At 51.2% G+C, this 26,274-nt stretch overlaps 1 protein-coding gene across 1 annotated transcript in view; it reads right to left on the bottom strand.

Moving 5' to 3' along the window:
- Positions 1-26,274, bottom strand: part of LOC142299548 (ubiquitin-conjugating enzyme E2 G1-like) — a 41,167-nt gene that overhangs the window by 6,242 nt on the left and 8,651 nt on the right. The window contains exons 2-3 of the mRNA XM_075341836.1: positions 17,154-17,256; positions 5,962-6,059 (exon numbers count right to left, since the gene is read on the bottom strand). Of these exons, the coding sequence (XP_075197951.1) occupies positions 5,962-6,059; positions 17,154-17,256 (201 nt within the window). The remainder of the gene's footprint in view (positions 1-5,961; positions 6,060-17,153; positions 17,257-26,274) is intronic.

Genomic DNA, 26,274 nt, shown 5'->3' with positions numbered 1-26,274 from the left:
GTACCAATTCAGCATACCAGGCGCACCTGGGCTAGTCCGGTGCTATTAGCATCACCGGGACTCCTTCTGCCTTGATCTTCCTGATTACTCGCAGCAGCAGGGGCAGAGGCGAAAAACATGTAAGTTGGACGGAAACGACTTCAGGAGACGAGAGCATCCGCGCCAATGGACTGTGGGTCACGTGACCTGGCTAAGAACGCGGGTACCTTTGCGTTCAACCTTGAGGCCATTAGATTATTATTATTTAATTTGTAGAGCACCATTAATTCCACGTCTGGTGTACTCCAGTGAGTGCAGATGTGTGGGAACACTTCTGGGTGGAGAAACCACTCTCTGGCGGCCAGGCCTTGGCGACTTAGAAGGTCCGCCACCCAGTTTTCTACTCCCAGTATGTGTAACGTTGAAAACAGACCCCCTCGTCGATTCGGTCCAGGTGAGGATCCTGAGGACCTCGAGATAAGCTAAGCTGTCTTGCTGCTGGTACCTCCCTGCTGATTGACATAGGCCACAGCTGTTGCATTGTCCAATTGGACCCGAATCAAACGACCTGCTAGCAGAAAAAGGGGAATGACCTGAGCGCGAGAATATGGCGCCGATTTTCAGGATGATTTCTGGGAAGGGAAGACTCCTGGGGTGTCCAACGTCCCGAAGCAGTGTGGAGCCAGTACGCTGCTCCCCAGACTAAGAGGCTGGCATCTGTGGTCAGGAGTAGCCAGTCCACTTGGGGGGGGGGGGAAAACTACTTCTCGATATGGAAGAGGACTGAAGCCACCAGTAAAGCGCATACCTGACTGAAGGTGTCAGGTGAAAAGTTTGTCTAAGGAAAAGGGGCTCTTGTCCCAGGCAGCTAGAAGCGCAAGCTGCAGTGGGCGGTGGTGTGGCTAAGCGAGCAGCACTGCCTCTATAGCCGCCGCTATCGTACCTAGCACTCATACTGAATCGTATGAAGTGACAGGAGTACGTAGAGGGCAGTGTACCGCTTGTTGTAGAGCGGTCGCCTTGTCTTGAGGGAGAAATATCAAGCCCCGAAGAGTGTCCAGGGACATTCCCAGGGAGGTGACGGATTTTGACGCGACCGAGGATGATTTGACTGGAGTCAGAAGCCGCCCTAAGCGGGATAGGGTGCCCACAGAGATCTGCACGTTGGTTTAGCCCTTGAGGAGGTCATCCAAGCAAGGCAGAACAGCCACTCTCCTGGCGTGAAGGGCACTCATGGCGGCCGCCATGACCTTAGTTAAGCCCCTTGGAGCTGTGGCAGAGCCGAGGGTTGGGCCACAAATGAAAAAAAGAAGTCCTGAACCGCTATGCGGAGAAACTTTGGTGAGCTGGAGCGATGGGTATGTGCAGGTACGCGTCCCTGATAGCTAGGGAAGCAAGGAATTCTCCTTCGACCATAAAGGTAATAATGGACCCTAGGAAGTCCATTCTGAATCTCCTTAGGTGCACATGTTTGCTCAGGTGTTAAGAGGTCCAGGATGGGTCGAATTGACCCGTCTGTCTTTGGCGACCACGATAGGTATAGCCTTGAACCTCTCGCCGTCCGGAACAGGTACCATCACCCCCGCCGTTTGGAGGGAGTGGATTGTTGAGGAGAAGGCCTCGTGGTGTTTTGGAGCGTTTGGGGGGGTTTGAGAGAAAAGACTGACCAGGGGATCGGGTCCAGAATTCAATGTGGTAACCGGAAGACACAAGGTATCACACCCATTTGTGGTCGGAGGCGGCGGCACACATGGAGAAGGACGAGACTTCTTGGTCTTTGTCTAGACTGCCAGGACGAGGTGGACTCAGGGAGGGCTGAGAAGGTCGGGCCCTGCGTGTCTAGTAAAAACATCCTGGGCTAGAGTTGGGGGAGAGAGGTACTCTTTTCCTCCCGTGGCATCAGACAAAAAAAAAAAAAGCCTGTCCAGACGATCGGCAAACCATCGGTCTGGAAAGGAGTACTGTGAGAGGCTTCTTAGAGACAGAGCCCACTCTCCATTATCGGAACCAGAGGGCCTTACGGATGGCTATGGTATTTGAGGCGGCAATAACTGCGCAGGTAGCAGCGCCGAGGGAGGCCTGCATGAGGTACTCTGCCGCCGCAGCAATGTGAGCAGTTACATCTGTGGGGGTCTGAGGAAAACTGGTAGTCCTGGTGCCTGTGCGACCCACACGGAAGGGGAGAGGGACCCGCGGCCTCGAGGCAGAGCGATCGAGCTGCTCCACTTGTCTGTCTGTCGGGTCCTTGAAGGAGGATCCATCAGGTAAAAGACAGGAGGGTCCTTCAGGCAGGCAGAAGCCGGGTGAGGGTCCACTGAGGACGGATCGGCCCAGCCCTTAGAGACAGCTAAGCCAAAGGGGTACCGGGACTCCATGAGTCTACGGATACCGAAGCGGCGTCAAAAAGCTCTTATTTTTTTAAGTTTCTTCACCCTTTTAAAGGAGACCGCAGGGTCAGTAGTAGTGGATGGGAGATCTTCCACATGCAGAGTTTTGGTAGATTGCTGCAATAAGGGAGTCCATCGCAGCTTGATCGCTCGGCGAAGTTGAAACCAAGGAATCATCCCAGTACAAAAATCATTCCCCTTCCTCCAGCTCCTCAGAGACCGCGGAACATGTGGGAGAACCCCATCTGTGAACCCCAGAGGGAGACCCATGGGGGTCATGCCCTTTTTCTGATCTGCAACCGGTGAAGCAGAGGGCTGATTCTTATCAGAAGGACCCTCTATAGAGGTGTCATCAGGCTGCATTCTGGGGGACTGGGAGCCGTAGGCTCTGGGCTGGCAGCGGTTGCTGCGGTGGTGGCGGGGGGGGGGGGGGGGGTACAAAGGCACCGGACTCACAGAAGGAAGAGGTGCCATCATCCCCTAGTAGCTCAGCATGGCAGGATACATTAATAGTCTTAGGCTATGTGCGCACTTACCGGATTTTGCCGCGGATTTTCCGCGGATTTGCTGCATGTTTCGCTTCAGAAAATGTTCATAACATCTCTGCAGTGAATCACCAGCAAATCCTATGGAGAAAAAAAATCCTGTGCGCACTAGGCGGAATTTGACAGCTGCATGTTTTGCTGCGGGAATCCCGCAGCAAAAACAAGTGCATGTCACTTCTTTTCCGCACATCGCTGCGGGATTTCACTCCATTGACTCAATGTTAATCATGAAATCCCGCAGGGAATAACGCAGGCAGCAAATTCTGTGCGGTTCACTGCGTTTTCCTGCGTTATTCCCTGCGGTATTTTGCGGTTTACCTCCGGTAATGTACATCGCTTGTCTGCGGTTTTGCAGGGAAGTGATGTCATTACAGGAAGAGGAAGCGGAGCAGAGTAAACACACACACACACACACACACACATCACACACACACACACACACACACAGATCACATAGACACAGACACATAGAACACACAGAAAGAAAACGGAAATATAGGAAAAAAAGAACGTGGGCTCCGCTGTATATTTACCTTCCAGCCGAGGTAAGCACACAGCGGCGGCCCGGTATTCTCAGGCTGGGGAGGGAGAGGGGCAGGGTTAATGTCCCCCGCCTCACTCCCCCTCCGGCAGCCGAGAATATCAGCCGCAGCTGCCCCGGGACTGTCGCATGCAATATGCGGCAATGCCGGCGTGTCCTCGGCTCTTCTTGCCACCGTGTAGCAGTGGTGGCAAGGTAATACAAGGGGTTAATGGTGATGGGGGACCACCGCCATTAACCCCAGGCTTGATCATGGCAGCGTCTATGTGACAGCTGACATGATCAACCCGTAAGTAAAGTGAATAAAACACAACACAAACAAGCCTCGTTCACCATTTTATTAACCCCCCCCAAACAAAGCTCCGGCGTAATCCAGGTCCGACGTCCTGCACTGCTGACATCCAGCCGCGACAGACACAGGCTGAATGAAAGCAGACAGCAGAGGTAATTACCGGTCATTTCCCACGGCCGGTAATGTGAACTCACTGCCGACCGTGGGAAATGCAGCGATCTGTCCTCTATCTATCTGTCTATCCATCTATCCCTCTATCTATTCTTCTATCTACTATCTCAGAATTAAATGACTTTTTTTTTCAATGTGCTTTATTGCATTGAATGCAATAAAGCACATCCCAACCCGCACGCGGCAAAAACGCGGCAATACCGCGGTAAAACCGCGGCAAACCGCATGCGGTTTTCGGGTGCGGTTTCCCGCGTTTTTTTACCGCGGGTGCGGTAATCTTTGAGGGCATGCGGAATTTTCTCAAGAAAATTCCACTTCCCAGTGCGCACAGAGCCTTATAGTTGTTGCTGTAGTTGTGCAGGGCATAAAACATGTGACTGGAGCCCCTGGCTGATGAGCCACATACTCTGATTGTAATGAGGGAGCAATGCTCTGCAGAGTTACTATGTAAGTGAGGCTATAACTCACCCAGAACCCTGATGACCCTTTCCCCCTCCTACGTCACAGTTCCTGTGGGAAGGAGGAAGCCAGCTCTGAGAGACGCCCACAGGCTCTGATCACAACAAGAGGCAGCAATGCTCTGCAGATCCTGTGTGAGGAGGGTTACGCGCGCTTTCGTGAGGGAGCGTGTCTTATCGAGTGTTGTAGGGGGCAGGGCTTAGCTCTGACAAGAAGGCATGAGAAAATATAAAACAAAAAATGGTGGGAAGGGACTCCTTCCCCCCTCCAGCCCTGTACAACAATGGTGGACAGAAAAACCTCTATAAGTGTACCGCAGCTGCGGGTGCACTTAGTCCAGGGAGTTGTCCCCTCCCCCCGCCACAGGTGGAATGCTCTGCAGGTGTCTGCAATCACAGCCCATGTGCATCCAGTCAGTCAGTGTGACCTTTGCTCCAGTTTCCTGTCAGGGAGCCAGTGTGCAGATTCTGACACACGTTCTGTGACCGGGCACAGCAGGCATCAACTCAGAGCCTGCCAGAGGGACTGAGGAATGCTGGAATGCCAGTCGTATAGTGAGTAACAGCCAAGGATCCAGCGTCGCAAAAGGTGGTACGGGGAGGCAACACTCTGCGTTCCCGCCTGTTGATGGTTTTGGGAAATCTGTCCCCGAAGGAACCGTCGCCCTCTAAAAACAAAAAATTCTTGCTGCAGTAGTCTGCAGAGATGTGCCTCCTATAGACACTGAGCTAAAACTGAGGTTGCCTGGCCCGGCCAGGGGGTGTATACTGCAGAGGAGGAGCTATGCTTTTGCATCTACTTAGTGTCCTCCTATGGATAGGCAGCATAACACCCATGGTCCTGTGTCCCCCAATGAGGCGTCAGAAATCACTTTATAATACTCACCTAAACAGTCGGTGCAGTGCAGACTGGTCGTATGGGTGTCTCAGTTATTGGCACCTCCTCTTTCTGCCATCTTTATCCTCCTTCTGAAGCCTGGGTGCATGATGCGCCCTACGTCATGCACACAGTCTGGCATTGAGGTCCCGTGCATGCGCACTACAATACTTTGATCTGCCCTGCTCAAGGCAGCTCAAAGTGCGCCTGCGCAGGACCTTAATGCCAGCTTATTTGCATGACGTAGGACGCATCATGCACCCCGGCTTCAGAAGGAGGACAAAGATGGCCGAAAAAGGAGGCGCCGGACACCGAGAACGGAGACACCTATCCGGCCAGTCTGCACCGCACCGACCATTTAGGAGAGTATTATAAAGTGATTTATATGTTCTACAGAGTGGCCTGGGCTCTTCTCTACAGTATGTTAGAATGCTGTATATAAGAGCCCACTGGTGGTTGCAACAGCTTACAGTCACCAAATCTGGTGACAGGTTCCCTTTAATAGTCATTACTATCACAGTAATAGTCACAAGCAAAACACACAAAATTTGCACTGAAAAAGATAAGAAAAAAAAAAATGTACTGCATATCTAACTTCTGTGAACATTGCCTAAAAGGGTTCCAAAAAGTGCAGTAAGCTTATCCTGGAGCGGCTGCTAGCTGAGAACAGATTGCATTCACCTGATCAGAAAAACAAAAGGCACGACTTACCATTAGGATGCCAGATTTCTGTTATAAATTTCATTTTGGGAGGTCTGAGAGGATAGTCCACTGGGAACGTAAGATGCACCTTGAAGAATCCTCCTTCACTATATATTACGGTATATATATAATAAAAAAAAAAAAAAAAAAGTTACAGTTGGCAGTTTAACCCCTTAGTGATTGAGACAGTTTTCACCTTAATGAAAAGCCCAAATGTTTGAAATTTGACAAGTGTCTATGTGATAACTCTGGCTCACTTCAATGAATCCCAGCGAGTTTCAGAGGTTTCTTTTTTTCATAACACATACTTCATTTTAGTGGTAAATTTAGGTCCATATGTTTTAAATTTGTGAAAATATCAGAATTTTGGCAAAAACTGAAATTCGTAATTTTCTAAAGTTACATATTTAAAGCCTTAAGTCAGTTAGTCATGCTGTACAAAGAAGGGAATTTTGTTTACTTACCGTAAATTCCTTTTCTTCTAGCTCCTATTGGGAGACCCAGACAATTGGGGGTGTATAGCTTCTGCCTCCGGAGGCCACACAAAGTATTACACTTTAAAAAGTGTAACCCCTCCCCTCTGCCTATACACCCTCCCATGCATCACGGGCCCATCAGTTTTGGTGCCAAAGCAGGAAGGAGGAAACTTATAAATTGGTCTAAGGTAAATTCAATCCGAAGGATGTTCGGAGAACTGAAACCATGAACCAAAAGAACAATTCAACATGAACAACATGTGAACACAAAAGAACAAACAGCCCGAAGGGAACAGGGGCGGGTGCTGGGTCTCCCAATAGGAGCTAGAAGAAAAGGAATTTACGGTAAGTAAACAAAATTCCCTTCTTTGTCGCTCCATTGGGAGACCCAGACAATTGGGACGTCCAAAAGCAGTCCCTGGGTGGGTAAAAGAATACCTCGATAAAAAGAGCCGAAACAACGGCCCCCTCTTACAGGTGGGCAACCGCCGCCTGAAGGACTCGCCTACCTAGGCTGGCATCTGCCGAAGCATAGGCATGCACCTGATAGTGTTTCGTGAAAGTGTGCAGACTCGACCAGGTAGCCGCCTGACACACCTGCTGAGCCGTAGCCTGGTGCCGCAATGCCCAGGATGCACCCACGGCTCTGGTAGAATGGGCTTTCAGCCCTGAAGGAATCGGAAGCCCAGAAGAACGGTAGGCTTCAGAAATCGGTTCCTTGATCCACCGAGCCAAGGTTGACTTGGAAGCCTGCGACCCCTTACGCTGGCCAGCGACAAGGACAAAAAGCGCATCAGAACGGCGCAGTGGCGCCGTGCGAGACACGTAGATCCGGAGGGCTCTCACTAGATCTAACAAATGCAAATCCTTTTCACATTGGTGAATTGGATGAGGGCAAAAAGAAGGTAAGGAGATATCCTGATTGAGATGAAAAGTGGACACCACCTTAGGGAGAAAGTCCGGGACCGGACGCAGAACCCTTATCCTGGTGAAATACCAGCAAAGGGGCTTTGCATGACAGCGCTGCAAGCTCTGACACTCTTCGGAGTGATGTAACCGCCACTAGAAATGCCACCTTCTGCGAAAGACGTGATAGAGAGACATCCCGCAGCGGCTCGAAGGGCAGTCTTTGAAGAGCCCGTAGAACCGTGTTGAGATCCCAGGGTTCCAGCGGACGCTTGTAAGGTGGGACTATGTGGCAAACTCCCTGCAGGAACGTGCGGACCTGCGGAAGCCTGGCTAGACGCTTTTGAAAAAACACGGAAAGCGCCGATACTTGTCCCTTGAGAGAGCCGAGAGACAAACTCTTGTCCAATCCAGATTGAAGGAATGAAAGAAACGTGGGTAAGGCAAACGGCCAGGGGGTAAACCCCTTCTCAGAGCACCAGGCTAAGAAGATCCTCCAAGTTCTGTGATAGATCTTGGCTGACGTTGGTTTCCTGGCCTGTCTCATAGTGGCAATGACATCTTGAGATAACCCTGAGGACGCTAGGAGCCAGGACTCAATGGCCACACAGTCAGGTTGAGGGCCGCAGAATTCAGATGGAAAAATGGCCCTTGAGACAGCAAGTCTGGTCGGTCTGGGAGCGCCCACGGTTGACCCGCCGTGAGGTGCCACAGATCCGGGTACCACGACCGCCTCGGCCAATCTGGAGCGACGAGGATGGCGCGGCGGCAGTCGGACCTGATCTTGCGCAACACTCTGGGCAGAATTGCCAGAGGAGGGAATACATAAGGCAGTTGAAACTGCGACCAATCCTGAACTAAGGCGTCCGCTGCCAGAGCTCTGTGATCCTGAGACCGTGCCATGAATGCCGGGACTTTGTTGTTGTGCCGAGACGCCATGAGATCGACGTCCGGCGTTCCCCAGCGGCAACAGATCTCTTGAAACACGTCCGGGTGGAGAGACCATACCCCGCGTCCATGCCCTGGCGACTGAGAAAGTCTGCTTCCCAGTTTTCTACGCCCGGGATGTGAACAGCGGAGATGGTGGAGGCTGTGGCCTCCGCCCACAGCAGAATCCGCCGGACTTCTTGGAAGGCTTGACGACTGCGAGTGCCGCCCTGGTGGTTGATGTACGCAACCGCCGTGGCGTTGTCCGACTGTACGCGGATCTGCCTGCCCTCCAGCCACCGATGGAACGCCTTGAGGGCTAGAAACACTGCCCTTATCTCCAGAACATTGATCTGAAGGGAGGACTCTGTCGGAGTCCAGGTTCCCTGAGCCTTGTGGTGGAGAAAAACCGCTCCCCATCCTGACAGGCTCGCGTCCGTCGTGACCACAGCCCAGGATGGGGGCAGGAAGGATTTTCCCTTCGACAGAGAAGTGGGGAGAAGCCACCACTGAAGAGAGGTCTTGGCTGCCAGAGAAAGAGAGACGTTCCTGTCTAAGGACGTCGACCTCTTGTCCCATTTGCGGAGAATGTCCCATTGGAGTGGACGCAGATGAAATTGCGCAAAGGGAACTGCCTCCATTGCTGCCACCATCTTCCCCAGGAAGTGCATGAGGCGCCTCAAGGGGTGCGACTGGGCCCGAAGAAGGGATTGCACCCCTGTTTGCAGCGACCGCTGTTTGTCCAGCGGCAGCTTGACTATCGCTGAGAGAGTATGAAACTCCATCCCGAGGTACGTCAGTGACTGGGTCGGAGTCAATTTTGACTTTGGAAAATTGATGATCCACCCGAACCTCTGGAGAGTCTCCAGAGCAACGGTCAGACTGTGTTGACAAGCCAACCGGGAGGGTGCCTTGACTAGGAGATAGTCTAGGTAGGGGATCACCGAGTGGCCCTGAGAGTGTAGGACCGCTACAACGGATGCCATGACCTTGGTGAAGACTCGTGGGGCTGTCGCCAGGCCGAAAGGCAGTGCCACAAACTGAAGGTGTTCGTCCCCAATGGCGAAACGCAGGAAGCGTTGATGCTCTGGAGCGATCGGCACATGGAGATAGGCGTCTTTGATGTCGATTGATGCTAGGAAGTCTCCTTGGGACATCGAAGCGATGACAGATCGGAGGGATTCCATGCGAAACCGCCTGGTTCTCACATGTCTGTTGAGCAATTTGAGGTCCAAAACGGGACGGAATGAGCCGTCCTTTTTCGGCACCACGAACAGGTTGGAGTAAAAACCGCGACCGCGTTCCTGAAGGGGAACGGGGATCACCACTCCTTCTGTCTTCAGAGTGTCCACCGCCTGAAAAAGCGCAACAGTGCGCTCGGGGGGGCGGAGATGTTCTGAAAAAACGAGCCGGAGGACGAGAGCTGAACTATCCTGTAACCGTGAGACAGAATGTCTCTCACCCATCGGTCTTGGACATGTGGCCACCAGGCGTCGCAAAAGCGGGAGAGCCTGCCACCGACTGAGGATGCGGTTTGGGGCGGCCGAAAGTCATGAGGCCGCCTTGGAGACGGTGCCTCCGGCGGTCTTTGGAGGACGTGACTTAGACCGCCATGCAGAAGAGTTTCTCTGGCTCTTCTGTGGCCTGTTGGACGAGGAGGATTGGGATCTGGATGAGGGCCGAAAGGACCGAAACCTCGCTTGAACTTTCCGTTGCTGAGGTCTGTATGGTTTGGGCTGGGGTAAGGACGAGTCCTTTCCCTTGGATTGCTTAAGAATTTCATCCAATCGCTCGCCAAACAGTCGGTCGCCAGAAAACGGCAAACCGGTCAAGAACTTTTTGGAAGCAGAGTCTGCCTTCCATTCGCGTAGCCACATGGCCCTGCGGACTGCCACCGAATTGGCGGATGCTACCCCTGTACGGCTAGCCGAGTCCAGGACAGCATTCATGGCGTAGGATGCAAATACTGACGCCTGAGAAGTCAAAGATGCTACTTGTGGCGCAGCGGTACGGGTGACCGCATTAATCTCAGACAGACAAGCTGAGATAGCCTGGAGTGCCCACACTGCTGCAAAGGCTGGGGCAAAAGACGCGCCTATGGCTTCATAGATGGATTTCAGTAGGAGCTCTGCCTGTCCGTGGCATCCTTGAGCGATGCACCGTCAGCCACTGCTACTACTGATCTAGCCGCCAGTCTAGAGACTGGAGGATCCACCTTGGGACATTGAGCCCAACCCTTAACCACGTCAGAGGGGAAGGGGTAACGTGTGTCATTAAGGAGTTTAGTAAAGCGCTTGTCCGGGAAAGCCCTGTGCTTCTGGACAGCATCTCTAAAGTTAGAGTGATCGAAGAAAACACAGAGTACGTTTAGGAAACCTAAACTGGTGTTTCTCCTGTTGTAAAGCTGAATCCTCTACAAGCGGAGTTGGGGGAGAAAGATCTAGCACCTGGTTGATGGACGCTATAAGGTCATTTACTATGGCGTCCCCTTCAGGTGTATCAAGATTGAGAGCAACGTCAGGGTCAGAGTCCTGGGCTGCGACCTCCGCCTCATCCTCTAGAGAGTCCTCAAGCTGAGACCCCGAACAGCGTGATGAAGTCGGGGAAGATTCTAAGCGAGCCCGCTTAGCTGGTCTGGGACTGAGGTCCATGCCGGAGTCCTGCACGTAATAATTAGAGGCCACATCAGGAGCACGCTTCGTCACAGACCGAGAGGGGCCTGGGGGTGATCCCGCAGTGCCCGGGGCCTGTGTAAGGGCCGGTCTGGACTGCAAAGCCTCTAGAAACTTAGCAGACCATTTATCCATAGACTGAGTCATGGAATGTGAAAGCGACTCAGAGAGTTTGTCAGCTAAAACAGCAAACTCTGTCCCTGCCATCTGGACAGGGGGAGCCGGCGGTTCTACCTGGGCCGAGGGACCCCCCAGTGCCTCAGGCTCCGGCTGAGCGAGTGCCCCAGTGCCCGAGCATAGCTCACAGTGAGGGTAGGTGGAACCTGACGCAGGCATCCGCCGAAACTGACGTCCGTCGGGTGGGGGGCTCTGGTGAGTTTATCATGTCCATGGTGGGTGATGTACACATATGTGATAAGTAAAGATTGTTGTGCCTCTTGGTGGCGGTGTGTCCCTGTGGAGCCCATCAGCATTGATATGTGAGTCATACCCCATTGTAGGGGATTCAATATTGAGGCCATTACCATTGTTTGTGGTGTTCCCCGGGCACTTCCTGCCACCATTGGTGTTGTTAGCACTGTCGGTACTATTATGATGGATTGACATCACCGTTGATGCCCCCTTTATATGTCTATTCCTATGCCATGCACTTGCACTAATAATAATAAAAATATATATTTTAACTGCATTGGATGTCTGATCGCTTTTTCTTTGGTTGTGGTTGTTTGCTATGCGATTTATCCAAGGTCTTCATATGCGCAGGCACCATCTACATAATATATATTGAATGGAAATTGGTAATATTTATGATGGTGGTGTGTATGTCAAAAAGTTTATTCATTATCGGAACCTGCAGGTAGCCTAGCCGCACAAGAGGTACAGGTAGCAAAATAACCCTGTGTCTTGGCACCCTTGCTCCTTGTGAACGGTGTGGCTTACCGACCGCTCCAGCGGTGTGTGGCCACCAGATTCCGTGCCTCGGGTCTCCCAGAGCTGTGCCAGAAGTCCTCCACCGGCAGAATATGTTAAAACATGGCTGTCGGCGTTCACAGGGGAGGAGGGAGCCGTGGGCGTAACTATAAAACTGCGGGAATCTGGTGCCCCAGAGTGAATAGTGAGGGGGGAGGAGGACAGCTACGTGTGCTCCAGCCCTCACTGTCGGCGTCAGACCGACCGTCCCGCCCTTACCCCTGACTGGCAGGCCCGGGGGCGGGAGTTTAATGCACTAGGCCGCAAAAGCCGGGGACTAAAGTAAAAACCGCGGCCGGCAAGCAGGCACGGTCGGCGCGGTAGTCCCGGTCAAAAATCAACACCGCAGTCGCTGCAGCGTCTGAGGCCAAGGTGCTCCATGCACCGTCCCAAAGGGGACACAGAGTACCTGTAGATGCAGGGTCCTTCCCTGACGATACTCAGTCTCCTGTCCAGCAGATTCCCCCAGGGGCTGCGGAGGGAGCCCGGTCCCAGTGCCTGGATGACCGGTTAGGATCCCACTTCACCCAGAGCCCCTAAGGGATGGGGAAGGAAAACGGCATGTGGCTCCTGCCTGTGTACCCGCAATGGGTACCTCAACCTTAACAGCACCGCCGACTCAGTGGGGTGAGAAGGGAGCATGCCGGGGGCCCTGTTAGGGGCCCTCTTTTCTTCCATCCGATATAATCAGCAGCTGCTGCTGACTAAAATGTGGAGCATTGTGTGAATGTGTGCCTCCTTCAACACAAAGCATAAAACTGATGGGCCCGTGATGCACGGGAGGGTGTATAGGCAGAGGGGAGGGGTTACACTTTTTAAAGTGTAATACTTTGTGTGGCCTCCGGAGGCAGAAGCTATACACCCCCAATTGTCTGGGTCTCCCAATGGAGCGACAAAGAAATTAATAAATAACATTTCTCATATGTCTACTTTACATCTGCATCATTTTGTTAGAAGGGTTAAAATTTCAGCAGCAAATTCTCTTCCCCCCCCAGAAATTTACAAAACTAGTTTCCTTAAATGGAATCCACAATTTGTTCCCCAGTTTCTTCTGAGCGCGCTGATACCCCACATGGGGTCAGACACCTCTGTTTGGCCATACGGCCGGGCTGGGAATGGAAGGAGCAGCATTTGCATTTTGGCTGAATGATTGTGGGCACCGTGTTAGCTTTGCAGGGCCCCCAAGGTACCAAAACATCAGCCTTAAACACAGGAGCCCATATTGGAAACAAGACCTCAAGGATTTTATCCATGGGTATAGTGAGCAATTTCAACCCAAAAGTTACTACAAAGACTTTAACAACATTAGGTTATATTGAACATTTTTTTTTTTTTCTCTTCTTCATGAAAAAAAAATTAAAAAATGTAGCTGTAGCCCCAAATTTTTCACTTTTGGTAGAGGTAATGAGAAAACGTGGCCCCAAAGTTTGTTAGCCACTTTGAATGCGGCGATACCCCACATGTAGTCAATAGTTCTGTTTGGACACACACAACACTGCCTGGCAGGGAAGTAGTAACATGAGTCCCAGAGGTACCAAAACTGCAGAAACCCTCATTATGGAAATCAGACCCATCAAGGAATTAATCTTCGGGGGTGTAGAGCATGTTGCATCTGTACAGGCTTCATAGAACTTTTAAAAAAAAAAAAAAAAAAAAAGTGTACATGTGAAAACGAAAATTAGGTGTCCCCCCCCCCCTCCCCCCAAAAAAAATAAATAAAAAAAAATTGTTTTAGCCCCAAATTTGTAATTTTTCAGAAAATAGACCCAGTAGTTTGTTATGCAATGTCTCCCAATCACAATGATATCCCATATGTGATCACAAACTGCTTGGGCACATGGCAGGACTCGGAAAGGAAAAAGGGCTACATTTGTGTGGAGTAGATTATGTATGCCACGCTGCATTTGCAGAGCCCCTGAGGTGCCAAAACAGCAGAAAACCCCCCACAAGGGTCTCTATTTTGGAAATTAAAATCCTCAAGAGATTAATATGTTTATTTTTTTTTTTCAACATTCAGAACATTCACAAAACTTTATAACATTTAGATGTGGAAATTTTTTTTTTTACCTTTTTCCACTAAAATACTGTTTTAGCACCAAATTTATAGCTTACACGAGGGGTAGCATCTAAGTTTTTAGCTGGAGAATTGCAAATATGCCAGTATGGTGGCCATACATTGTGTCCCCATAGATTGTTTCTTTTATTGTTTATGAATATTGTACTTGCCCCTATTATGTGTACCCCTTTTACATGTAAAGTACCATGGAATTGATGGCGCTATAATAATAAATAATAAAATTGTGCCTAGCTCTGTCCCTAGTGTCCCTAGTCTCCTTCTGGAGCCAGGCACTGTGTAAATTGCTAATTGGGCTCTCCCTGCTACAGTAATGCCAAACATCGGGCATTTCGATTCTGGAGCACATTTCATTAGGTTTTATTTGGGAGGTGGGAGCAGTCAATTTTCCAGGTCTTTGTTAACACGAGAGTCCCCGATATTTCTGATGACAGATAACAGACATGAGTGGGGACTGGTTTTGTGCGGTATAATATAAGGTTATTATACCTTTTTGGGGTATAGTACTTTTTTTTTTATCACTTTTAGTATAAGGCAGAGATCACATTCTTGTGTTCTGCGCTGAGCACTTATGTCAGGGTTTATGTGTGACTCCCCCAAACATGTGATTCAGGCGAAACCCCTGATGGGACCACTCACTAGTGAGGCAGATGGAGACACTTTGGACTCCCTTTGGCATCTGTTTCACTGGTGTCCATAGTTTTAGGAGTGCACAGAACTATAATCATCCACATTTGTGAGCAAAACAAAACACCTCAAATGATGGGTCATCACAGGAACACAGATTCCTAGCGAGTGGCTCAGTCTGGGGGTCTGTCAGATTCATGTTTTTGGGGATTTACATGGAAACCCCGAATGTATGTGCTTAGCGGAGATCAGAGGATAAACATGAATTGAGGCATATTCCAATGTTTGGGAGGTAAAAATCAAGACCAACAGCAGTACAGGAATTGCTTTTAATTCATATTACCATATTAGTGATAAAACAGCTTTATTGTTAAGGTCAGGGAGACTACAGCAATACCACATTTATATGTTTGGTACCGTCACACAGTAAAAATGCTTGAATATAACTTTTTTTGTGTAATGAGTTGAAGACTTTTTGGTACTGTTTGGGGTATTTCCAATTATCGCAGAATGAACAAAAACCAGCAATTCACTTTAACGGTTCACCGTGCAGTAAAGGTAATAAGACCAATTTATTCCTCAGGTCAGTACGATTACAGCGATACCAGATTTATAAAAGGAAATAAAAAAAAAAAAAAAAAAAAAAAGATGCTTTACAACTTTTGCACACAAAAAAAACAACTTAATTTTTCAAAAACATTTGCCATTTTTCGATTATACTTTTTTATTTTACATGACTTTTTTTTTTTAAACATTTTATGTAACCGTTTTTCACTGTGGGACGTCAAGATTTTTTACGCTGATCACTTGTCCCCTGCACGACTGTACTTGTGTACTTCAGTGGTGGAGACCTGTCCGTGATTTATTGACTGTGCCTACTAGACCCTGCTTATACCAGGATCTTATGGGCCACTGAAACCTGACGTCATCAGATGACCTAGAGGTACCATTGCAACCATCGGCACCCACAATTAAGATTGTGTTGTGCCGATGGCGTCAAAGGTTTGTTTTTTTTTTATCCCGTTTTTAACCACTTAAATGCAGAGGTCTATTGCGACAGCAAGATCTAAGGGATTAATCGTTCCCAATCGGTTGTAAAACTGGTTGGAACTGATGCCGCAGGGTGTTAGCGATCATAAAATGGTGATGAAGGAATAAGGCTCCTTGAAGGGAACCAAACATCAGGATTTTGGTATATAAGGTGCAGCCAGTGCAGTACTGGCACTATCAGGCACATTGTGTACATACCATTAGTGGGCAGCTCGGATGTTTAGGCTGTGAAAGCCATGTTTGTGAAATTTAAAAATTCATCATCTTTTTGACTGACAGTTGCACACCTCCAGATAATATCCGAGCGGGTTATGTACATATGATTTCCCCCCCCCCTCCCGACGCCTGTTCCTCCCTCTCTCTGGCTGTATGCAAATTTCACGATTCAGTTCCACGGCGTCAGTTGGCGGCTGCGCATAGCGCTCATCTCCGGCGCCATGTTTTTGAAGCCCGCATTACCTAGTTTTGTGCCTGAGAGGGCTTCTTCAGATCTCATTGTCACCACGGGATCGCGCGTGGTCACAACAGGACTGGAGAACAGCTGATCTTACCGATTAGCTGCAGCAGACAATATCATGTGCATAACCCGCCCGGATATGATCTGGAGAAGTGCAACCGTCAGTCAAAAAGATGATGAATTTTTCAACTTCATAAATGTGGATTTCACGGCCTAAACATCCGAGCTGCCCACTAATGGTATGTACACACTGTGCCTGATTGGTAAAGCCAGTGCAGTACTGGCACTTTTATACCAAAATTCTGATGTTTGGTTCCCTTTAACAACCGCCGTTTTAATGCTTATTGGTGGTCGTTAAGAGGTTAAAGGTTGCACTCTGAAATATTAACAGTTCAAAATGGCAGCATGGTCGCACCACTGGTCCAAACTGTGCACACTCCTATGCAGCTAGCAGAGGTAGCTTTGCCTGTGCAGCAAGGGAGAAGTGCAGGGAAACCAGGGGTGGCTGAATCTACATATCCGGCTGGCGTCAGGGAGGCATGAGCAGGCTCTAAAGCGGTGTTCCCCATCGCCTGTCCTCAAGAGGCACCAACAAATAAAATGTACTTAGCATTACACAGGCATTGGAATTATCACCTTTGCAATGTTAAGGAAATCCTGAAACCATGATCTGTTGGTGGGTCTTGTGGACTGGAGTTGGGGGAACACTGCTCTAACGCATAGAGCCTACAAGTAGCACGCACGCCTTACCTAGATAACCGGCCATTCAGACTTCAGAGTAGCCCATCACCAACGTAACAAGATGTACACTAAAGGATTAAAAACGTCTCCGTGAATTCTCACGATCCCAGGTTAGACTCTCACCGATCAAAAGGTGAAACCATGTCCTAGCTAGAATTTACCACTTAAAATAGCAACATTTGGGGGTTCCAGTGTATCAGGAGTAGGGCTATAAAATCCTATTTCAGAAGCAGTATTTTAATTTAAAAAAGTGAAAAAATATAAAATAAAAATACATATAGAACCATTGAACAAGAACTTACAATAAAGTGTCCTGTGGCCCAATAAGTAGCACCTCCCATTTGTAGATGTCATTGTCATCTATCAGCCCAGCAGAAAATCCCTCAACTGGGTTCTTGTTCAGTTCTGAAAAGTAATTACATTGTGTTAGGTCATTTTAAATAATGTGTCGGCCAGGCACGAGATCAATGCTCCATCCTAAGGCCTTCACGAGAAGTGGTGCCCATGTTTCTATTAGACTTTTCCTCTCATTGTTCCACTCCTGGTTTTGGTTTACAAATATTGGAGGTAAAAAACCCCTCAAATACTCAATGTGTGTGCACGTGGCCTTAGGATAGGCAATCAATATCAGATCAGTGCAGGTCTGACACCTGTGTGTACACACATTACCCTGGCACGCTGCTGTATATATTCCTGTGCATTCAGCTGTGTAGATTCCGGTATGTCAGCCTGTATGTGGGTGTAATTATACATACAGCGGCCAGGAGGTGACCTATATACAGAAGAGTATACAGCAGGCTGCCAAGAGGTGACATCTACACAGCTGTATATAGACAGGAACATAAACAGCAGTGTGCCAGTAGGCGACATGTATACATAGCATATGTTGAGTATTGAGAGGTTTTTTTTAATTCACAGTAATATATACACAAATGTCACCTCCTGGCACACTGCTGAATATATATCTGTATCTACATATATACATCACCTCCTGGTACACTGTTGTATACGCCTGAATGTTGCAACGTGCTGGCACTCTGTATACACGATACCCCCTGGCAGTCTGCTTCTTATATCACTGTGTGTATATTAGTCACCTCTTGTCACTTAACTGTATATTTTTACACACATTCTCCTGAGTCTGCCAGGTGGTGACATAAATGTGAATATACAGCAGTCTGCCGTATACTCCTGTGTGTATATATGTCCCCTTGTTGCAGTCTGCTGTATACATGTCCCCTTCTGGCAGTCTGCTGTATATTCCTGTGTCTACCCATTTCTCCTCCTGGTAGTGTATCGATATACTTCTGGAAGTCTGCTGTATACCCTTGTGTGTCCATTTGGCCCAACCCCCGCAGTCTGCTGTATGCATGCCCACTCCTGGCGGTCTTCTGTATACTCCTGTGTGTAAATATGTCTCCCCCTGTATACTCCAGTGTGTATATACGTCCCCTTGTATACAGCAGACTGCAACAGGTCCCCTCCTGGCAGACTGCTGAATATTCCTGTGTGTACCTCCTCCTGGTAGTCTGATTGAGATAGAGAGAGATATATATATATATATATATATATAGTTTACTTACCGTAAATTCCTTTTCTTCTAGCTCCTATTGGGAGACCCAGACAATTGGGTGTATAGCTTATGCCTCCGGAGGTCACACAAAGCATTACACTTAAAAGTGTAAACCCCTCCCCTCTGCCTATACACCCCCCCGTGCATCACGGGCTCCTCAGTTTTGGTGCAAAAGCAGGAAGGAGGAAACTTATAAATTGGTCTAAGGTAAATTCAATCCGAAGGATGTTCGGAGAACTTAAACCATGAACCAAAGAACAATTCAACATGAACAACATGTGTACACAAAAGAACAACAGCCCGAAGGGAACAGGGGCGGGTGCTGTGTCTCCCAATAGGAGCTAGAAGAAAAGGAATTTACGGTAAGTAAACAAAATTCCCTTCTTTGTCGCTCCATTGGGAGACCCAGACAATTGGGACGTCCAAAAGCAGTCCCTGGGTGGGTAAAAGAATACCCCGGTAATAGAGCCGAAAGATGGCCCCTTCCTACAGGTGGGCAACCGCCGCCTGGAGGACTCGCCTACCTAAGCTGGCATCTGCCGAAGCGTAGGTATGCACCTGATAGTGTTTTGTGAAAGTGTGCAGACTCGACCAGGTAGCCGCCTGACACACCTGCTGAGCCGTAGCCTGGTGCCGCAATGCCCAGGACGCACCCACGGCTCTGGTAGAATGGGCTTTCAGTCCTGAAGGAACCGGAAGGCCAGAAGAACGGTAGGCTTCAAGAATTGGTTCCTTGATCCACCGAGCCAAGGTTGACTTGGAAGCCTGCGACCCTTTACGCTGGCCAGCGACAAGGACAAAGAGCGCATCCGAGCGGCGCAGGGGCGCCGTACGAGAAATGTAGAGCCGGAGTGCTCTCACAAGATCTAACAAGTGCAAATCCTTTTCACATTGGTGAACTGGATGAGGACAAAAAGAAGGTAAGGAGATATCCTGATTGAGATGAAAAGGGGATACCACCTTAGGGAGAAATTCCGGAACCGGACGCAGAACCACCTTGTCCTGGTGAAACACCAGGAAGGGGGCTTTGCATGACAGTGCAGCTAGCTCAGACACTCTGCGAAGTGATGTGACTGCCACTAGGAAGTCCACCTTCTGCGAGAGGCGAGAAAGAGAAATATCTCTCATTGGCTCGAAAGGTGGTTTCTGAAGAACCATTAGCACCCTGTTCAGATCCCAGGGTTCTAGCGGGCGCTTGTAAGGGGGGACTATGTGGCAAACCCCCTGCAGGAACGTGCGTACTTGCGGAAGCCTTGCTAGACGCTTTTGAAAAAATACAGAGAGCGCCGAGACTTGTCCCTTAAGAGAGCCGAGAGACAGCCCCTTTTCCATTCCGGATTGAAGGAAAGACAGAAAAGTGGGCAAGGCAAATGGCCAGGGAATAAAACCCTGATCAGAGCATCAGGATAAGAAGTTCCTCCACGTCCTGTGGTAGATCTTGGCTGACGTTGGTTTCCTGGCCTGTCTCATAGTGGCAATGACCTCTTGAGATAACACTGAAGACGCTAGGATCCAGGACTCAATGGCCACACAGTCAGGTTGAGGGCCGCAGAATTCAGATGGAAAAATGGCCCTTGAGACAGCAAGTCTGGTCGGTCTGGTAGTGCCCACGGTTGACCCACCGTGAGATGCCACAGTTCCGGGTACCACGACCTCCTCGGCCAGTCTGGGGCGACGAGGATGGCGCGGCGGCAGTCGGACCTGATCTTGCGTAACACTCTGGACAGCAGTGCCAGAGGAGGAAAGACATAAGGCAGTCGAAACTGCGACCAATCCTGAACTAAGGCGTCTGCCGCCAGAGCTCTGTGATCTTGAGACCGTGCCATGAATGCCGGGACCTTGTTGTTGTGCCGGGACGCCATTAGGTCGACGTCCGGCGTTCCCCCAGCGGCAACAGATCTCTTGAAACACGTCCGGGTGAAGAGACCATTCCCCTGCGTCCATGCCCTGGCGACTGAGAAAGTCCGCTTCCCAGTTTTCCACGCCCGGGATGTGAACTGCGGAGATGGTGGATGCTGTGGCTTCCACCCACAGCAGAATCCGCCGAACTTCCTGGAAGGCTTGCCGACTGCGTGTGCCGCCTTGGTGGTTGATGTATGCCACCGCCGTGGCGTTGTCCGACTGAATTCGGATCTGCCTGCCTTCCAGCCACGGCTGGAACGCCTTCAGGGCTAGATACACTGCCCTTATCTCCAGAACATTGATCTGAAGGGAGGACTCTGGCTGAGTCCAGGTACCCTGAGCCCTGTGGTGGAGGAAGACCGCTCCCCACCCTGACAGACTCGCGTCCGTCGTGACCACAGCCCAGGATGGGGGCAGGAAGGATTTCCCCTTCGACAAAGAAGTGGGAAGAAGCCACCACTGAAGGGAGGCCTTGGCTGCCCGAGAAAGGGAGACGTTCCTGTCGAGGGACGTCGATTTCCTGTCCCATTTGCGGAGAATGTCCCATTGAAGAGGACGCAGATGAAACTGTGCAAATGGAACTTCCTCCATTGCTGCCACCATCTTCCCTAGGAAGTGCATGAGGCGTCTCAAGGGGTGCGACTGGGCTCGGAGGAGAGATTGCACCCCTGTCTGTAGTGATCGCTGTTTGTCCAGCGGAAGTTTCACTATCGCTGGGAGAGTATGAAACTCCATCCCGAGATATGTCAGCGATTGTGTCGGTGTCAGTTTTGACTTTGGGAAATTGATGATCCACCCGAACCTCTGGAGTGTCTCCAGAGCAATGTTCAGGCTGTGTTGGCATGCCACCCGAGAGGGGGCCTTGACAAGAAGATCGTCCAAGTAAGGGATCACTGAGTGTCCCTGAGAGTGTAGGACTGCAACCACTGTTGCCATGACCTTGGTGAAGACCCGTGGGGCTGTTGCCAGGCCGAAAGGCAGTGCCACGAACTGAAGGTGTTCGTCCCCGATGGCGAAACGCAGGAAGCGCTGATGCTCTGGTGCAATCGGCACGTGGAGATAAGCATCCCTGATGTCGATTGAGGCTAGGAAGTCTCCTTGGGACATCGATGCGATGACGGAGCGGAGAGATTCCATCCAGAATCGTCTGGTTTTCACGTGTTTGTTGAGCAGTTTGAGGTCCAGGACGGGACGGAAAGATCCATCCTTTTTTGGTACGACAAACAAGTTGGAGTAAAAGCCGTGACCCCATTGCTGAAGGGGAACGGGGATAACTACTCCTTCTGCCTTCAGAGTGTTCACCGCCTGAAGAAGAGCATCGGCTCGCTCGGGGGGCGTAGAAGTTCTGAAGAAACGAATCGGAGGACGAGAATTGAACTCTATCCTGTAACCGTGAGACAGAATGTCTCTCACCCATCGGTCTTGGACATGTGGGCACCAGGCGTCGCAAAAGCGGGAGAGCCTGCCACCGACCGAGGATGCGGTTTGGGGAGTCCGCAAGTCATGAGGAGGCCGCTTTGGGAGCGGTTCCTCCGGCGGTCTTTTTAGGACGTGCCTAAAGGCTACTTTACACACTGCGATATCGGTCCCGATATCGCTAGTGTGGGTACCCGCCCCCATCTGTTGCGCGACACGGGCATATCGCTGCCCGTGCCGCACAACATCGCCCAGAGCAGTCACACATACTTACCTGTCCGGCGACGTCGCTGTGACGGGCGAACCGCCTCCTTTCTAAGGGGGCGGTCCATGCGGCGTCACAGCGACGTCACTGAACCGCCGCCCAATCGCAGCGGAGGGGCGGAGATGAGCGGGACGTAACATCCCGCCCACCTCCTTCCTTCCGCATAGTGGCCGGGAGGCAGGTAGGGAGAGCTTCCTCGCTCCTGCGGCGTCACACGCAGCGATGTGTGCTGCCGCAGGAACGAGGAACAACCTCGTTACTGCTGAAGTAACGATAGTTGGGAATGGACCCCCGTGTCGCCGATTAGCGATTTTTCACTGTTTTGCAACGATGCAAAATCGCTAATCGATGTCACACGCAACGGCATCGCTAATGCGGCCGGATGTGCGTCACGAATTCCGTGACCCCAACGACTCCGCATTAGCGATGTCGTAGCGTGTAAAGCCCGCTTTAGACCGCCATGAATCAGAGTTCCTCTGACCCTTTTGAGGCCTGTTGGACGAGGAGAATTGAGACCTGCCTGAGGGCCGAAAGGACCGAAACCTCGATTGTACCTTCCGTTGTTGAGGTCTGTTAGGTTTGGACTGGGGTAAGGACGAGTCCTTACCCTTGGATTGTTTAATGATTTCATCCAATTGCTCGCCAAACAGGCGGTCGCCAGAAAACGGCAAACCGGTTAAAAACTTCTTGGAAGCAGAGTCTGCCTTCCATTCACGTAGCCACATAGCCCTGTGGACTGCCACTGAATTGGCGGATGCTACCGCTGTACGGCTCGCAGAGTCTAGCACAGCATTCATGGCGTAGGACGCAAACGCCGACGCCTGAGAGGTTAATGACACAACCTGCGGAGTAGCGGCTCGTGTGAGTGCATTAATCTCAGACTGACAAGCTGAGATAGCTTGTAGTGCCCATACGGCTGCAAATGCCGGAGCAAAGGACGCGCCGATAGCCTCATAGATGGATTTCATCAGGAGCTCTATCTGCCTGTCAGTGGCATCCTTGAGTGATGCACCATCTGCCACTGCAACTATGGATCTGGCCGCCAGTCTAGAGACTGGAGGATCCACCTTGGGACACTGAGCCCAACCCTTGACTACGTCAGGGGGGGAAGGGATAACGTGTGTCATGAAGGCGCTTAGTAAAGCGCTTATCCGGAAAAGCTCGGTGCTTCTGGACTGCGTCTTTGAAGTCGGAGTGATCAAGAAACGCACTCCGTGTACGTTTGGGAAACCTAAAACGAAATTTCTCCTGCTGAGAAGCTGACTCCTCAATCGGAAGGGGTGGAGGAGAAAGATCTAACACCTGATTGATGGATGCTATAAGGTCGTTTACTATGGCGTCCCCTTCAGGCGTATCAAGGTTGAGCGCGGCGTCAGGATCAGAGTCCTGACCTGCCGCATCCGCTTCATCTTCCAGAGAGAGTCCTCATGTTGAGACCCTGAACAGTGAGATGAAGTCGAGGGAATCTCCCAGCGAGCCCGCTTCGTCGGTCTGGGACTGCGGTCCGTGTCGGAGTCCTCCCCGTGGGACCTATGAGTCGACCCAGGAGCACTTTGCTGCTCCGACCGAGGGGGGCATGGGGGCAATGAATCAACAGTGCCCGGGGCCTGTGTTACAGGTCTGGACTGCAAAGCTTCCAGTATCTTAGCAGACCATCTAGCCATAGACTCAGAAAGTTTGTCAGCAAATACTGCAAACTCTGTCCCTGTCACCTGGACAGTGGGGGCCGGAGGTTCCACCTGGGCCGGGGGTCCCACCACTGGCTGAGACTCCGGCTGAGTGAGTGTCACAGGGGCCGAGCATTGCACACAATGAGGGTAGGTGGAACCTGCAGGTAGCATAGCCGCACATGAGGTACAGGTTGCAAAGTAAGCCTGTGCTTTGGTACCCTTGCTTTTTGCGGACGACATGCTGTTTCTCCTCTTAGAGCAATCAGTGAGGGTATATAGCCAAACGCTAACAGTGTGGCCGTACAGAGTAAATGTATACACTATAAGCATATAAATATACACTTCGGCACCCAGGGGGACCAGCACCTAGTAACAGGTGCGGCTTACCGACCGCTCTCAGCGGTTGTGTGACCACCAGATCCCTGCCTGGGCCTCCCAGAGCTGTGGAGCTCAGTTGTCTCCCCTCTGAAGTTCTCCAGCATCTGAAGTGCTGATAGCAATGGCTGCCGGCGTTCAAAGAGGAGGAGGGAGCCGTGGCCGTGCCTGTAAAAGTGCGGGAATCTGGTGCCCCACGGTGCTCAGTGAGGGGGGGAGGAGGATACAAAGTATGCTCCTGCCCTCAGCGCTGACTTCCAGTGCAGCGTCCCGCCCTTACCCCCGACTGGCAGGCCCGGGGGCGGGAATATGCGGCACTAGGCCGCAAAAGCCAGGGACTAAAGTTATAAGCGCGGCCGGCAAACAAGCGCGGCCAGCGCGGTAGTCCCGGCGCACCAACACACCCAGCAGCTGCTGCAGTGTCCATTACACAGGCGCTCTATGCGCCGTCCCCAAGGGGACACAGAGTACCTCAGAGTAGCAGGGCCTTGTCCCTGATGATACCCGGTCTCCTGTCCAGCAGATTCCCCCAGGGGCTGCGGAGGGAGCGCGGTCCCAGTGCCTGGTGACCGGTCAGGATCCCACTTCACCCAGAGCCCCTAAGGGATGGGGAAGGAAAACAGCATGTGGCTCCTGCCTATGTACCCGCAATGGGTACCTTAACAGCACCGCCGACCCGAGTGGGGTGAGAAGGGAGCATGCTGGGGGCCCTGTATGGGCCCACTTTTCTTCCATCCGATATAGTCAGCAGCTGCTGCTGACTAAAATGTGGAGCTTGCGTGGATGTGTGCCTCCTTCAACACAAAGCAATAAAACTGAGGAGCCCGTGATGCACGGGGGGGGTGTATAGGCAGAGGGGAGGGGTTTACACTTTTAAGTGTAATGCTTTGTGTGACCTCCGGAGGCATAAGCTATACACCAAATTGTCTGGGTCTCCCAATGGAGCGACAAAGAAATATATATATATATATATACACATACGCACACACATATATTGCAGATACATACATACATATACATATATATATCTGCAATATATGTGTGCGTGCGCGTGTGCATATGTGTGCGTGCGCGTGTGCATATGTGTGCGTGCGCGTGTGCATATGTGTGCGTGCGCGTGTGCATATGTGTGCGTGCGCGTGTGCATATGTGTGCGTGCGCGTGTGCATATGTGTGCGTGCGCGTGTGCATATGTGTGCGTGCGCGTGTGCATATGTGTGCGTGCGCGTGTGCATATGTGTGCGTGCGCGTGTGCATATGTGTGCGTGCGCGTGTGCATATGTGTGCGTGCGCGTGTGCATATGTGTGCGTGCGCGTGTGCGTGCGCGTGCGCATATGTGTGCGTGCGCGTGCGCATATGTGTGCGTGCGCGTGCGCATATGTGTGCGTGCGCGTGCGCATATGTGTGCGTGCGCGTGCGCATATGTGTGCGTGCGCGTGCGCATATGTGTGCGTGCGCGTGCGCATATGTGTGCGTGCGCGTGCGCATATGTGTGCGTGCGCGTGCGCATATGTGTGCGTGCGCGTGTGCATATGTGTGCGCATATGTGTGCGTGCGCGTGTGCATATGTGCGCGTGCGCGTGTGCATATGTGCGCGTGTGCATATGTGCGCGTGTGCATATGTGCGCGTGTGCATATGTGTGCGTGCGCGTGTGCATATGTGTGCGTGCGCGTGTGCATATGTGTGCGTGCGCGTGTGCATATGTGCGCGTGCGCGTGTGCATATGTGCGCGTGTGCATATGTGCGCGTGTGCATATGTGCGCGTGTGCATATGTGCGCGTGTGCATATGTGCGCGTGCGCATATGTGCGCGTGCGCATATGTGCGCGTGCGCATATGTGCGCGTGCGCATATGTGCGCGTGCGCATATGTGCGCGTGCGCATATGTGCGCGTGCGCATATGTGCGCGTGCGCATATGTGCGCGTGCGCATATGTGCGCGTGCGCATATGTGCGCGTGCGCATATGTGCGCGTGCGCATATGTGCGCGTGCGCATATGTGCGCGTGCGCATATGTGCGCGTGCGCATATGTGCGCGTGCGCATATGTGCGCGTGCGCATATGTGTGCGTGCGCGTGCGCATATGTGTGCGTGCGCATATGTGTGCGTGCGCATATGTGTGCGTGCGCGTGTGCATATGTGTGCGCGTGTGCGCATATGGGTATATGTGTGCGCATATGGGTATATGTGTGCGCATATGGGTATATGTGTGCGCATATGGG

Source organism: Anomaloglossus baeobatrachus, chromosome 1, assembly GCF_048569485.1.
Source record: "Anomaloglossus baeobatrachus isolate aAnoBae1 chromosome 1, aAnoBae1.hap1, whole genome shotgun sequence".
Classification (NCBI taxonomy): Eukaryota; Metazoa; Chordata; class Amphibia; order Anura; family Aromobatidae; genus Anomaloglossus; species Anomaloglossus baeobatrachus.
The sequence above is the reverse complement of the archived record's forward strand: the minus strand, read 5'-3'. Positions and strand labels throughout refer to the sequence as shown.